Here is a 15,142-nt window from a genome sequence, read left to right as displayed (position 1 = left end):
TCAATTGTGACAACTCCGTAGCAGAGTAATAGGAATGTCAAAAGCAATACATTGAAAAGCAAGCAATTCTAAATTATCTAAGCCCTTAGGAACATTCAGCCCTATTCAGATAGGCTGTCGTGCAATAAGTGATCTCTACTGCACAGTGAGCTTTAGAAGGTATTTCTATTATATTTGATAAACAAAAGGAGAGATCAGGGTCTACAGTCTATTTGATTTCATTCATCTCGGTGCATATCGAACAGCTTTTGACTAGCAACAGGTAATCTGAAAAAAGAAGAAAACAAAAATCTACCCATATGTTATAGATAATCGCTACCAATTGTCTGGTTCTGTGAGGACAGTCAGTATGACATTTTCCCTGCTTTGATCACTGAATACTGGTCAACACCCCTTTAAATGACAGGCCCCAAAACAGGTTTAAGATCTTCCACAATCCAAACCAATCACATATCCATATGTATCAAACAGTGTCTCAGTGTTTGAATACAGCAAGTTCCTATCACAGTCAGTAAATTGCTTCTGAAGAGAAGAACTGTAGACAGCCACCAGAACTCAAATCCATTTGGTCATTTTTCACCATCAGCAGAGATATGAAATCAGATATTAAAAGCTACCAACAGATCAAGTCCATTAAAAATCTGACATTGCCCAAAGTGTTTCCGTTTTGCACAGACAGAGTCAACATCTGTATTATAATTAGGATTTGAAGACTTGTAGCCACTATCTTGCCATTCACATAGGATTCAGCAGAGTTCTCACATAGCCTGGTAAGTTTCACTAACCAAGAATAATCTTCCAGACAGAAGGTATTGAAGCAGATGATCATTAATCCTAGACTCACCGAATGCACTTAACCTCAAAGGGGAAAGCAGCTGTGATATCATACAAATGAGAAAGAATGTGTCAAACTACTGAATCAATCTCTCCCGGCTAAACACCTAGACTTGAGTTTCAGGCAATGCCACGGATGTTTGCAGTGTCCAAGCACTTTTCTCAGAGGCTAACGAAGGATCATTTAGTTATGGGCTTGTCTACACTACCCACTAGATCGGTGGGCAGCAATCGATCCAGCAGGGATCGATTTATTGCGTCTAGTATAGACGCAATAATCGACTGCTGAGCACTCTCCTGTTGACTCCGGTACTCCACCAGATCAAGAAGCGCAAGCGGACTCGACAGGAGAGCGTCAGCTGTCAACTTACCGCCGTGAAGACACCACGGTAAGTAGATCTAAGCACGTCGACTTCAGCTACGCTATTCACGTAGCTTAAGTTGTGCATCTTAGATCGACCCCGCTCAGTAGTGTAGACAAGCCCTATGAATACTTAATCGACTGAAGACTGAATAGGCAGCTCCAAAACTTTAATGGCTAGCATGTTTAATTCTGGGTCTTCTAGTCCTTCCAGAGAAGAAGACAGGAATTCCACTGTGGTGAGGCTCAAAATAGCTAAGAAGCTTCCAAAGGTTTATTGCTTTACAGGTTTTAAACTGTCACAGGAGAACAGAAGTTTCTCGTGTTCTCACACCTGTGCTCTTGCTCAGCCTTGGAGGGGAAACAATCCCTGCAGTATCGCCACAGGCACAGTCCTTCCACTGGAGGAGGAGAGACATTTAGTTTCTGTTCCTGACCTCTTCTCCAAATGCCCCCAGAAGCAGTGGAGTCTTTTGCAGAGCTGCTACTTCATGGAGTGCTCCCTCTCTGTCCCCACAGCTTGGCATGAACAGCATGCCCATCCAAAACTGATCAGGGATGTCTCTTAATCCTGATGCCCCTAGACCAGTGATACTCAGACCTCAGTGGTTCCCAGAGCCAAATTAGCAATCAACATTACCCAAAGGAGCCACAGTACTGTGAATTCATGGTTTCCTTTACTATTTTTATGTATTATATATCATTTTAATCACAGCAAAAATGGCCAACCAAGTATTTTCCAATTGGTTAATAACATAGTAAAAGCACCCTGATTGGTCAATAATTAAATCATTACAGTAATATCATCATGTGCTGCAAAGAGCCACTTGCGACTCCTGAGCCTCAGTCTGAGGGCTTGGCTACACTTACATTTTATCGCTCTCTAACAGACAGCTGTCGCGACACAGGAGCCAGCAAACAGAGCTGTAAACAGGGGAGTTTGTCTTGTGGTGTTTGAGATTTGTTTTTGCTGTGGGTGGTGGTGTTTGGGTGTGGTTTGTGTTTCCCAGATTAACAGGATTTAGGTGGGAGGCCATGACAGATACAGAGGCAGCAGTGGGCGTGACCCATGTAATGGAAAACACGATGAAGATGAGTGGATGTGGAAGCTGCGGTATGTACATGATACTGGAGGGGGTACTTGGTAAGAGTTTTGTCTGCATGAAATGCCGTCTGATAGAGCTGATGGAGGAAAAGATCCGAGGTTTGGAGATGCCGGTGGAAAGTCTGGTTGAGTTTAGAAAGGGGTTCGAGCAGATTATTGAGCAAAGACCTTTGAAGGTATCTGAAGGGAAAAAGCTCAGACTTGCAGATGGAAGCAGGACTGAGGAATTCTGAGGGGAGACTGCTGGGTGAGGAAAGTGGTCATTGGAAGCATGTGACCAAAAGAACTAGGCAGAGGAAAAGACGGGCTAGTGAAGGAGAAATAGGGCTCAAGAATAGGTTTGTAGAGTTGGAAAATGAAGAAGAGGCTCAGCAGGTAGTCACTGAAGGTGGAAGGGCAAGGAAGAAGAGAAGAGCAGCTAGTCCTATAGGAAAAGGGGAAGAGTCAATGGAGACTACACCAATATCCTCCTGGGGCGATACAGGGTGGGTTGAAGAGGATTACAAGGGAGAATAGGAATGGAAAGAACTTGCAGCCAGAGGGAACAGGGGATAGACTGGAGAACAGCACAGTCACCAGGAAAAGGCAGGTCTATGTGATTGGGGACTGAGAAGAAGAGACAGGCCTGTAACCAGAGCTGATCCAGAGAATAGAAGGGTGTGCTGTCTTCCAGGTGCTAAGATACGGAATGTAGACCTGAGGTTGAAAAGGATCCTAACAGGAGCAGGAAAGAATCCCCTAATTAGCCCTCATGTGGGAACAAATGATATGGCTAGATTCTCATTGGAAAGTATTACAGGAGACTATGCCAGGCTGGGGAAGATGCTTAAGGAAATCGAGGCTCAGGTGATCTTTAGTGGGATTCTGCCTGTTCCTACAGAAGGGCAACAAAGGTGTGACAAGATTATGACTATCAACAGATGGCTTAGGCAGTGGTGCTATAAAGAGGGCTTTGGGATGTATGGCCACTGGGAGGCATTCATGGACAGAGGACAGTTCTCTCGGGATGGACTTCATCCAAGTAGGGAAGGAAATAGACTTCTAGGATGGAGGTTGGCACAACTGATTAAGAGAGCTTTAAACTAGGAATCTGGGGGAGATGTCCAGGTAATCTCCACGCTGGATTTTAGCATTGAGAGGGAAGAAAATGAAGAAAGGATACAGCTGTGGGTAGGAGAATAGATATAAGGAGGAAGGGCAGTGTGGATACCAGTCTAATAGGTTATACTGGCTGTAGAATGACTGTGCCTAATTGGGTACAGAATGTGAGCGAGGCCAAACAGCAAAAATTAAGGTGTTTGTACACCAATGCAAGGAGCCTAGGTAACAAAATGGAGGAACTAGACCTACTGGTGCAGGAAGTGAAACCAGATATTATAGGGACAACAGAAACATGGTGGAATAGTAGTCTTGACGGGTACGTGCTGTTTAGGAAAGATGGAAATAAAGGTAAAGGTGGTGGAGTAGCACTGTATATCAATGATGAGGTAGAATGTAAAGAAATAAGAAGCGATGGAATGGATAAGACAGAGTCAGTCTGGGCAAAAATCACATTGGGGAAGAAAACTACTAGAGCCTCTCCTGTGATAGTGCGTGGGGGTGTGCTATAGACCGCTTGGATCTAATTTGGGTATGGATAGAGCCCTCTTTAATGTTTTTAATGAAGTAAATACTAATGTGATCATGGGAGACTAACTTCCCAGATAGACACTGGAGGATGAGTGCTAGTAATAATAATAGGGCTCAGATTTTCCTAGATGCGATAGCTGATGGATTCCTTCATTAAGTAGTTGCTGAACTGACTAGAGGGGATGCCATTTTAGATTTGGTTTTGGTGAGTAGTGAGGACCTCATAGAAGAAATGGTTGTAGGGGACAACCTTGGTTCAAGTGATCATGAGCTAATTCAGTTCAGACTGAACGGAAGAACAAACAAAAATAAATCTGCGACTAGGATTTTTGACTTCAAAAGGGCTGACTTTCAAAAATTAAGGAAATTAGTTAGGCAAGTGGATTGGACTGAAGAATTTATGGATTGAAAGGCAGGAGGCCTGGGATAGCTTCTGCAGCTTTGACTTGAAGTTATCTGAAGCCTGCATCCCAAGAAAGGGGAAAAAATTCATAGGCAGGAGTTGTAGACCAAGCATCTCAGAGAGGTGATTAAGAAAAAGCAGAAAGCATAGAGGGAGTGGAAGATGGGAGGGATCAGCAAGGAAAGCTATCTGATTGAGGTCAGAACATGTAGGGATAAAGTGAGACAGGCTAAAAGTCAAGTAGAGTTGGACCTTGCAAAGGGAATTAAAACCAATAGTAAAAGGTTCTATAGCCATATAAATAAGAAGAAAACAAAGAAAGAAGAAATGGGACCGCTAAACACTGAGGTTGGAGTGTAGGTCAAGGATAATCTAGGCATGGCCCAATATCTAAACGAATACTTTGCCTCAGTCTTTAATAAGGCTAAAGAGGATCTTCAGGATAATGGTAGCATGACAAATGGGAATGAGGATATGGAGGTAGATGCGAAACTCAAACAGCTTAATGGGACTAAATTGGGGGGCCCAGATAATCTTCATCCAAGAATATTAAAGGAATTGACCCATGAAATTGCAAGCCCATTAGCAAGAATTTTTAATTAATCTGTAAACTCAGGGGTCGTACCGTATGACTGGAGAATTGCCAACATAGTTCCTATTTTTAGGAAAGGAAAAAAAAGTGATCTGGGTAACTACAGGCTTGTTAGTTTGACATCTGTAGTATGCAAGGTCTTGGAAAAATTTTTGAAGGAGAAAGTAGTTAAGGACATTGAGGTCAATGGTAAATAGGACAAAATACAACATGGTTTTACAAAAGGTAGATTGTGCCAAACCAACCTGATCTTCTTTGAGAAAGTAACAGATTTTTTAGACAAAGGAAACGCAGTGGCTCTAATTTACCTAGATTTCAGTAAGGCATTTGATACCGTGCCACATGGGGAATTAGTTAAATGGGAAAGGTGGGGATCAATACGAAAATTGAACGGTGGGTGGATAAGGAAATGGTTAACAGGGAGACTACAGTGGGTCCTACTGAAAGGTGAACTGTCAGGCTGGAGGGAGGTTACCAGTGGAGTTCCTCAGGGGATCAGTTTTGGGACCAATCTTTTTATTACTGACCTCGGCACCAAAAGTGGGAGTGTGCTAATAAAGTTTGCGGAGGATACAAAGCTGGGAGGTATTGCCAATTTAGAGAGAGACTGGGATATCATACAGGAAGATTTGGATGACTTTGTACACTGGAATAATAGTAAATAGGATGAAATTTAATAGTGAGAGTGTAAGGTCATGCATTTAGGGATTAACAAGAATTTTAGTTATAAGCTGGGGGCGCATCAATTAGAAGTAACAGAGGAGGAGAAGGACCTTAGAGTATTGGTTAATCATAGGATGACTATGAGCCACCAATGTGATATGGCCGTGAGAAAACAGCTAATGCGGTCTTGGGATGCATCAGGCGAGGTATTTCCAGTAGAGATAAGGAGGTTTTAGTACCGTTATACAAGGCACTGGTGAGACCTCACCTGGAATACTGTATGCAGTTCTGGTCTCCCATGTTTAAGGATGAATTCAAATTGGAACAGGTACAGAGAAGGGCTACTAGGATGATCCAAGGAATGGAAAACTTGTCTTATGAAAGGAGACTCAAGGAGCTTGGCTTGTTTAGCCTAACTAAAAGAAGGTTGAGGAGAGATATGATTGCTCTCTATAAATATATCAGAGGGATAAATACCGGAGAGGGAGAGGAATTATTTAAGCTCAGTACCAATGTGGACACAAGAACAAATGGATATAAAACTGGTCATTGGGAAGTTTAGACTTGAAATTAGACGAAGCTTTCTAACCATCAGAAGAGTGAAGTTTTGGAATAGCCTTCCGAGGGAAGCAGTGAGGGCAAAAGATCTATCTGGCTTTAAGATTAAACTCGATAAGTTTATGGAGGAGATGGTATGATGGGATAACATGATTTTGGCAATTAATTGATCTTGAAATATTCATGGTAAATGGGCCCAATGGCCTGTGATGGGATGTTAGATGGGGTGGGATCTGAGTTACTACAGAGAATAGTTTCCTGGGTATCTGGCTGATGAATCTTGCCCATATGCTCAGGGTTTAGCTGATCGCCATATTTGGGGTCGGGAAGGAATTTTCCTCCAGGGCAGATTGGAAGAGGCCTTGGAAGTTTTTCGCCTTCCTCTGTAGCATGGGGCACGGGTCACTTGCTGGAGGATTCTCTGCTCCTTGAAGTCTTTAAAATCACAATTTGAGGACTTCAATAGTGCAGACATAGGTAAGAGGTTTTTCACAGGAGTGGGTGGGTGAGATTCTGTGGCCTGCGTTGTGCAGGAGGTCGGACTAGATGATCACAGTGGTCCCTTCTGACCTTAATATCTATGAATCTATGAAAACTTGCTGACTCAGGGGTGTGAAAAATCACCCCCTGAGTGCAGCAAGTCAGAGCGCTTTAAAGCACTAGTGTGAACAGGCTCCGAGCGCTGGGAGCTGTGCTGTCAAAGCGCTGTTGCGGGAGCATTCCCGCAACAGCACTTTGAAGTTTCCAGTGTAGCCATGCTGAGTATTACTGCCCTGGACAACCCTCTACATACACAGACCTTGCATGTTGCATCTCTGCTGCCTTCTCTCTTTCCTTTTCCAGACCCAGGACTGTTCCTGAACTGTTGCTAATACACAGGGGTGGTACAGTGAAAGTGAGACAAGCCTATTCAGTTTCACTCTGCTTCTCCTGCTGAGTACACAGATCCTGAGGAAAGGAAGGATGCCATGCCTTCCTCCACTCATCTCCTGAAGACAAAATTAGGAACACCAGACCAACTCTCTTTAGCCTGCTCTTAGGGAAGGATCTCCCCTAACCGCTACAAAACCCAATCTCACACCCACTCCCTTCTACCCCTTGAAAAACACACCAGAAGAGTAAAATGATTTTAGAACGGATGAAGAAAAAACTAGTCTCCTTCCTTCCCCTTCCATTCACCAGTAGCTGAAATAAAATCCCTCTCTCCTTTAGCCCATTTTAAACAAACACTGAATGGGATGGTAGGAAAGGAACACCACAGCCAAGAAATTAAATCCTCAACTGTTTTGTTGAAACACTGTTTGGCAAAAAAGAGTGTTTTGCCAGGTGACCGTATAATATGAAGGGCCACTCCTACTGGTATAAGAGCAAAGCGAAGCTTGATCAGCAACATTAGTTACCCTGTACTCCAGAACTCTACCTTTCGGAGGCTATGTCTTCAAAGGTAAAAGTGCATTTTTACTTGAGATAGCTATCTCTCTGTAAGATCTTAGTGGAGACAGGGAACTGTGTGTTTAACTTCAATGTAGTCAGTCAAAGCAAACACCAGGTTAGATTAGCTACACTGAGGTAAAAAGCTTTTTATCCATTGAGAGCTATTTTGATGTAAATCTTAATGTAAACACACACACACACACACACACGCTTGGGGGGTGGGGGTGGGGAAGAGATGCCTAACAGGAAATTCAGTAATAACCAGACTTTTTCCTTTATGGCTGTTTGCCACAAACGCAGCCTTCAGATTCCAAGGCATTAATGCTGTTTGAGAAAAGACTGGAAGCATGAAGAGATATTCCTAAAAAATATTAGACCAAGCAGAAGAGGTACGTCAGGAAGACTTTAAAACATTATGAGTAGGCCTGTCCTGAAAGACATAGGAATCCAGTCTTCATTTCCATCCATTTGTGAAACTCCCTCTGGAAATCCTAGCCAGCTTGTGTGCATGGATTATCTGTATGAGGTACAGCCTCTTTGAAGCATCAATCAGCTGAAATTCAGAGCAGTTAAGAGGTTCTGCCAGCACTGAAGGATTATCTCCTGTAGCAGGGATACTGGACATGGATGAAAAGCTTAATGGGGAGAAGTTTTAAATGAAGAGACAGAAGTGTCCATCTGCTACAGATTTCTGGGAATCTGGGGGAGAAGGGAGAGAGACGAAAATGTGTTTCAAAGAGATCTGCCCCATTTCCCCATTAACAAATGTTGTAAAGAATAGAACAGAGTGGGATGAAATCACCAGCACCACTCACTTTAACATGGATTTCTGTGATATGCTTCCATTTATACAACAATTGCTGCACCAGCAGAGAATTATAAGTAGTATTTTTCCAGCCTCAAAACATAGAATACATTTGGGGAAACAAGTTAACCTAGAAGGCAGAGACTGATAAGAATGGAGGCACCTCTGATCTACAGGAGGCAAATGTGTGAATCACATCCCAGGACCGACATCTCATTCTCATCAACCTGACAATTTCTTATTAGAACAATACTTCTCAAATTGCATGCTGCAAGGCTTAAATTGTCAATGTACGGATTAAAAGATAATTTACTGAAGTTTCAGTGCTTAGAGAATTGTCATTTGTTTTCTTCTGCTTCTAGAAGAGATTTCATGACAGCTGACACTAACTGAATAATACAAGGAGGACAATAAGAATCTTTACAGGTCTTGCTTTTTTGACAGCATGATCTCTCTCTTCCAGACTGGAACTATTTTAACTAGAATATTGTGGCATGCCCCTTCCTATGAGATCGCTCCAGGGATAATTAAAGGGGAAGATGCAAGATGCGCATTTAGAGTATAGGCAGGAGGGCTGGTGGCTCACCATAAGTGATCTTCCTGGGAGCAGAAATAGACCACACCCTTAAACCAAGTGTCAGATTTGCAGTTGACTATGCTTAATAAAATAGCTGTATTTGAGATGCCCTTTTCCAGAGAGTATCACTCTGGAAAAGAAAACACTAACTCCTGCTTTCCCCATAGCAACCGAAAAACCTTTGGTCAAAATGGAGCTTCAAGTGTAAGTCACCTGTTCAGTTGCAAATTAGTAATTATCTTTTTTGAGTTGGTAAAAAAAGATTGTATGTGCATGTAGAATCAACACTGACGTATCGGTTACATGACTGCTTTTCCATACATGTAGTTTGTATTTCAGTGATCACATGACTAACTAAGTATCAAGAGCAACTCACCCCAAGCAGGTTGCGTGGTATGTATCCTTCCTTGTCATTTAGCCGTGCCCACCACCACTCAATTTCATCTTCATCTTCCCGGCGTAGTATTGTCATGCAGTCTCCTTCTTTCATGGGCAACTCATCATCATTCTGTGCGTCATAATCCCAGAGTGCGTAGATCACCCCTTTGTTCATTATCCCCATTTTCTCCTGCACTCCTGGAACATGAAAGACAGAACAAAGCAGCTCAACCTAAATTGGATCTCAATGTCATGGTCACTTGGGAATAACTGTTGTACCATATCTGACAGCCAAACAAGGGATGTGCACAAGAAAGTCATGACTCCTATCAAGTTAGCTACCTAGTTATCAGCAACCAAATAACATGTTCCTGGAAAACTATTAAAGGAGTAAGACGCATTAGAAAACTTCAGGCAATTTCAAACATATGTAATTGCCTACTTACATTATGCTCAAGAAGCATTAGCTAGATAGAATAGACAAGTCCAAGAAATGGGCAAGTCAAAAAACAAAAGGGGGGGGGGGGGGAGACTAATTTTAACATTAAACAAAAAAAACCAAACAACAATAATCCAGGTTATGTAGTTTCAGTCAACACACCTCTAGTGTCCAAAAATAGGTATTCCTTAAAAAAATAGTGCTTATGTAAAGAGCCATTGCTTCCTACAGTGTTTGAACAGGAACAACCAGTGTGCCTGTTGGCCCTTGAAAAGATGGAATTCTGGTAGCAAAGTTCCCCCAGATAGGAATGGTGAAGCAGATGATGAAAGATCACATGACCTGGGAAGAGACAGGTGACATGGGAATCGGGTGACTACTCCAGTGACAATATGAGCTCTAGGCACATTTCAGAGAGCAGGGACTAGGAAAGAGCTGGTGTGGGTCTCTCTGCAGCAATCTGCGGGGCAGTTTGACTGGGGTAGAGCCAGGATGTCAGAGAAGGGCCAGCAGAGCTCCTGGCATAGAGGCAGCTGGGACAGGACCTCAGGAGCATGATTACACAGAAGCCCTGACAAAAAGATGTGGGGAGCTTGAATACAAGGGTGAAGGGTTGAATTCCTTTTTAAAAACGTAATAAACCAGACCCCAGTGTCAAGGTTCCTCCCCCACTCTGAACTCTAGGGTACAGATGTGGGGACCTGCATGAAAAAACCTCCTAAGCTTATCTTTACCAGCTTAGGTCAAAACTTCCCCAAGGTACAAAATATTACCCCCGTTGTCCTTGGACTGGCCGCTACCACCACCAAACTAATACTGGTTACTGGGGAAGAGCTGTTTGGACGCGTCCTTCCCCCCAAAATACTTCCCAAAACCTTGCACCCCACTTCCTGGACAAGGTTTGGTAAAAAGCCTCACCAATTTGCCTAGGTGACTACAGACCCAGACCCTTGGATCTTAAGAACAATGAACAATCCTCCCAACACTTGCACCCCCCCTTTCCTGGGAAATGTTGGAATAAAAAGCCTCACCAATTTGCATAGGTGACCACAGACCCAAACCCTTGGATCTGAGAACAATGAAAAAGCATTCAGTTTTTTACAAGAAGACTTTTAATAAAAAATAGAAGTAAATAGAAATAAAGAAATCCCCCCTGTAAAATCAGGATGGTAGATATCTTCCAGGGTAATTAGATTCAAAAACATAGAGAACCCCTCTAGGCAAAACCTTAAGTTACAAAAAAGGTACACAGACAGAAATAGTTATTCTATTCAGCACAATTCTTTTCTCAGCCATTTAAAGAAATCATAATCTAACACATACCTAGCTAGATTACTTACTAAAAGTTCTAAGACTCCATTCCTGGTCTATCCCCGGTAAAGACCAGCATATAGACAGACCCACCGACAGACACACAGACCCTTTGTTTCTCCCCCTCCTCCCAGCTTTTGAAAGTATCTTGTCTCCTCATTGGTCATTTTGGTCAGGTGCCAGCGAGGTTACCTTTAGCTTCTTAACCCTTTACAGGTGAGAGGAGCTTTCCCCTGGCCAGGAGGGATTTCAAAGGGGTTTACCCTTCCCTTTATATTTATGACACGCCTGTATGTAATAGCTGCCCCCAAATCTCAGCTAGGGTGAAGCACTGGCTGGGATTTCTTCCTGGAGCTCTAGGAAAAACAGAGTTAATAAGACACATGCATCTCTAAATATACTACCAAGTACATAAAGACTAACAATATTTTCCACATCTCAAGGACGATTTTAACCAGTTGATTCTGGGAAACTTTCACGGGAGAGTGCATCAGCCACTTTGTTAGAAGCTCCTGAGATGTGTTGGACGTCGAAATCAAAATCTTGGAGAGCTAAACTCCACCGAAGAAGTTTTTTGTTAGTTTCCTTGACGGTGTGAAGCCACTTCAGTGCAGCATGGTCGGTTTGCAGGTGGAAACGCCGTCCCCAAACATATGGGCGTAGCTTTTCCAGAGCGTAGACAATGGCGTAACATTCTTTTTCAGTGACTGACCAGTTGCTTTCCCTCTCAGACAGTTTTTTGCTGAGAAACACTACAGGGTGGAATTCTTGATCAGGTCCTTTCTGCATTAAAACTGCTCCCACACCACGCTCAGACGCACCTGTGGTTACTAGGAATGGTTTGTCAAAGTCTGGGGCCCTTAGTACAGGGTCAGACATGAGTGTCTCTTTAAGCTTGTTAAAGGCCTTCTGACACTTTTCGGTCCACTGAACAGCATTTGGCTGTTTCTTTTTGGTTAGGTCTGTCAGTGGGGCAGCGATTTGGCTGTAGTGCGGTATAAATCGTCTGTAATAACCAGCCAAGCCTAAGAAGGATTGAACCTGTTTCTTTGACTTTGGGACAGGCCACTTTTGGATAGCATCCACTTTGGCCTGTAGGGGGCTGATAGTTCCTTGACCCACCTGGTGTCCAAGGTAAGTCACTCTGTTTAGGCCTATTTGACACTTCTTAGCCTTAACAGTTAGTCCTGCCTGCCTTATGCGCTCAAGGACTTTTTGTAGATGTTCCAGGTGGTCTGCCCAGGAATCCGAAAATATGGCCACATCGTCAAGGTAGGCGACTGCATATTCTCCTAATCCCGCTAGGAGACCATCTACAAGTCTTTGGAAAGTGGCGGGTGCATTTCGCAGCCCAAAAGGGAGTACATTAAATTCATACAGCCCGAGATGTGTGATGAAGGCTGACCTTTCCTTGGCAGATTCATCTAGCGGTACCTGCCAGTACCCCTTGGTTAAGTCCAAGGTAGAGATGAACTGGGCCCGTCCCAGTTTCTCTAATAGTTCATCTGTGCGTGGCATTGGATAGTTGTCTGGGCGAGTTACAGCATTTAGCTTACGGTAGTCCACGCAAAAACGTATTTCCCCATCTGGTTTGGGAACTAGAACCACTGGAGATGCCCATGCACTTTCAGAGGGGCGGATTACACCCATATGTAACATATCCTGGATCTCCCGTTCTATAGCAGTTTTAGCTTGAGGAGACACCCGGTAAGGTTGAACCCTAATTGGGTGAGCATTACCTGTGTCAATGGAGTGGTATGCCCGTTCAGTCAGTCCTGGGGTGGCTGAGAACGTTGGCGCATAGCTAGTGCACAGCTCCTGGATCTGCTGTCGCTGCATACGCCCAAGGGTCATGGAGAGGTTCACCTCTTCCACACCACCACCACATTTCCCTTCATAGTAGACACCTTTGGGCCACTCAGCATCGTCTCCTCCCTGGGCTGTAAACTGACAAACCTTTAATTCTCTGGAATAAAAGGGCTTTAGAGAATTAATATGGTACACCTTAGGCTTCCGGTTGGAGGTGGGGAATGCTATGAGATAATTAACAGCTCCCAGGCGCTCCTGGACCGTGAATGGCCCTTCCCATGATGCTTCTATTTTATGGGCCTGGAGCGCCCTTAAGACCATGACCTGGTCTCCTACTTTGAAGGAACGCTCTCTGGCATGTTTATCATACCAGGCTTTTTGCTCTTTTTGAGCATCCTGTAAGTTTTCTCTAGCAAGGGCTAAAGAGGTTCGGAGGGTGTTTTGTAGGTTGGTTACAAAGTCCAGAATGTTAGTTCCTGGAGAAGGTGTAAATCCCTCCCATTGCTGCTTCACCAACTGCAATGGCCCCTTAACCTCACGGCCATATACAAGTTCAAATGGGGAAAACCCTAAACTGGGATGTGGTACAGCTCTGTAGGCAAAGAGCAACTGCTGCAACACTAGGTCCCAATCATTGGAATGTTCATTTACGAATTTACGTATCATGGCCCCCAAAGTTCCATTAAACTTCTCCACCATGCCATTTGTTTGATGGTGGTAAGGAGTGGCAACCAAGTGATTTACCCCATGAGCTTCCCAAAGGTTTTTCATAGTTCCTGCCAGGAAATTAGTCCCTGCATCTGTGAGGATGTCGGAGGGCCAACCTACCCTGGCAAAAATGTCTGCTAGTGCCTGGCACACACTTTTAGCCCTGGGTGTTGCTTAGAGCTACTGCTTCCGGCCATCGGGTGGCAAAATCCATGAAAGTCAGTATGTACTGCTTTCCTCTGGCTGTCTTTTTCGGAAAAGGACCCAGAATATCCACAGCTACTCGCTGAAATGGAACTTCAATGATGGGGAGTGGCTGGAGAGGGGCTTTGACCTGGTCTTGGGGTTTTCCCACTCTTTGGCACACCTCACAAGACTGGACATAGGTAGAAACATCCTTGCCCATTCCCTCCCAGTGGAATGACCCCCCCCCAAACGGTCTTTGGTCCTGTTCACCCCAGCATGGCCACTAGGGTGATCGTGGGCTAAGCTCAAGAGCTTGGCCCGGTATTTAGTTGGAACTACCAACTGTCTCTGAGGATGCCAGTCTTCCTGGTGTCCCCCAGAAAGAGTTTCCCTGTATAAAAGTCCTCTTTCTACAACAAACCTGGATCGATTAGAAGAGCTGAGAGGCGGTGGGTTGCTCCGTGCCGCCGTCCAAGCTCTCTGGAGGCTTTCATCTGCTTCCTGTTCGGTCTGGAACTGTTCCCTTGATGCTGGAGACATCAGTTCCTCATTGGATTGTGGACCTAGGCTTGGTCCCTCTGGAAGCGATATAGGGGATGGAGCTGTTTCTGTTGACTGTGAACCGCTCTCTGCTGGTGCACTATGTTGGGATTCAGGCTCCGGCTGAGCCTCTTGTGTAGAGTTATCGGCTGTTGCCAGTTCAGGTTCGGTGGGGCCCTCTGGTGTTGAGGTTGCAAGTACTGGATTCAGTGCTGACACAGGGTCTGGTGTTGGTTGTTCGGCTGGTTCCGGTTCTGGGACTGGATCCACTACTGCTGTTGCAGACATTGGCCTGGGGTCCGGGTCCATCACCTCTGACCGGGTCCTGATAGAAGTTTCCGGAACAGAGCTAGGCCTCACGGCTTGTTTAGCCTGGCTGTGGGTGACCGTTCCCACCCTCTTGGCCTGCTTCACATGATTGGCCAAGTCTTCCCCCAACAGCATGGGGATGGGATAATCATCATAGACTGCAAAAGTCCACATTCCTGACCAGCCCTTGTACTGGACAGGCAACTTGGCTGTAGGCAAATTGAAAGAGTTGGACTTGAAGGATTGAATCATCACTTGGATCTCTGGGTTGATTAAATTGGGGTCCACTAAGGAAGCATGGATAGCTGACACTTGTGCTCCGGTGTCCCTCCACGCGGTGACCTTCTTTCCGCCCACACTCACAGTTTCCCTCCGCTCCAAGGGTATCTGGGAGGTATCTGGGCCTGTGGACCTCTGGTGTGATTCCAGTGCAATGAACTGTAATCTGTTGGGGTTCTTGGGGCAGTTGGCATTTACATGCCCCAGCTCGTTACACTTAAA

At 44.5% G+C, this 15,142-nt stretch overlaps 1 protein-coding gene across 3 annotated transcripts in view; it reads right to left on the bottom strand.

The window, feature by feature from the left end:
- TP53BP2 (tumor protein p53 binding protein 2) overlaps positions 1-15,142 on the bottom strand; it is an 84,274-nt gene that overhangs the window by 2,582 nt on the left and 66,550 nt on the right. For all 3 annotated transcript variants that reach the window (XM_084624168.1, XM_084624169.1, XM_084624170.1), the window contains one exon: positions 9,338-9,537. In XM_084624168.1, the coding sequence (XP_084480294.1) occupies positions 9,338-9,537 (200 nt within the window). The remainder of the gene's footprint in view (positions 1-9,337; positions 9,538-15,142) is intronic.

This window comes from Lepidochelys olivacea (assembly GCF_965140295.1).
Source record: "Lepidochelys olivacea isolate rLepOli2 genome assembly, chromosome: 3".
Taxonomy (NCBI): Eukaryota; Metazoa; Chordata; order Testudines; family Cheloniidae; genus Lepidochelys; species Lepidochelys olivacea.
This window is presented reverse-complemented; position numbering and strand designations above follow the sequence as displayed.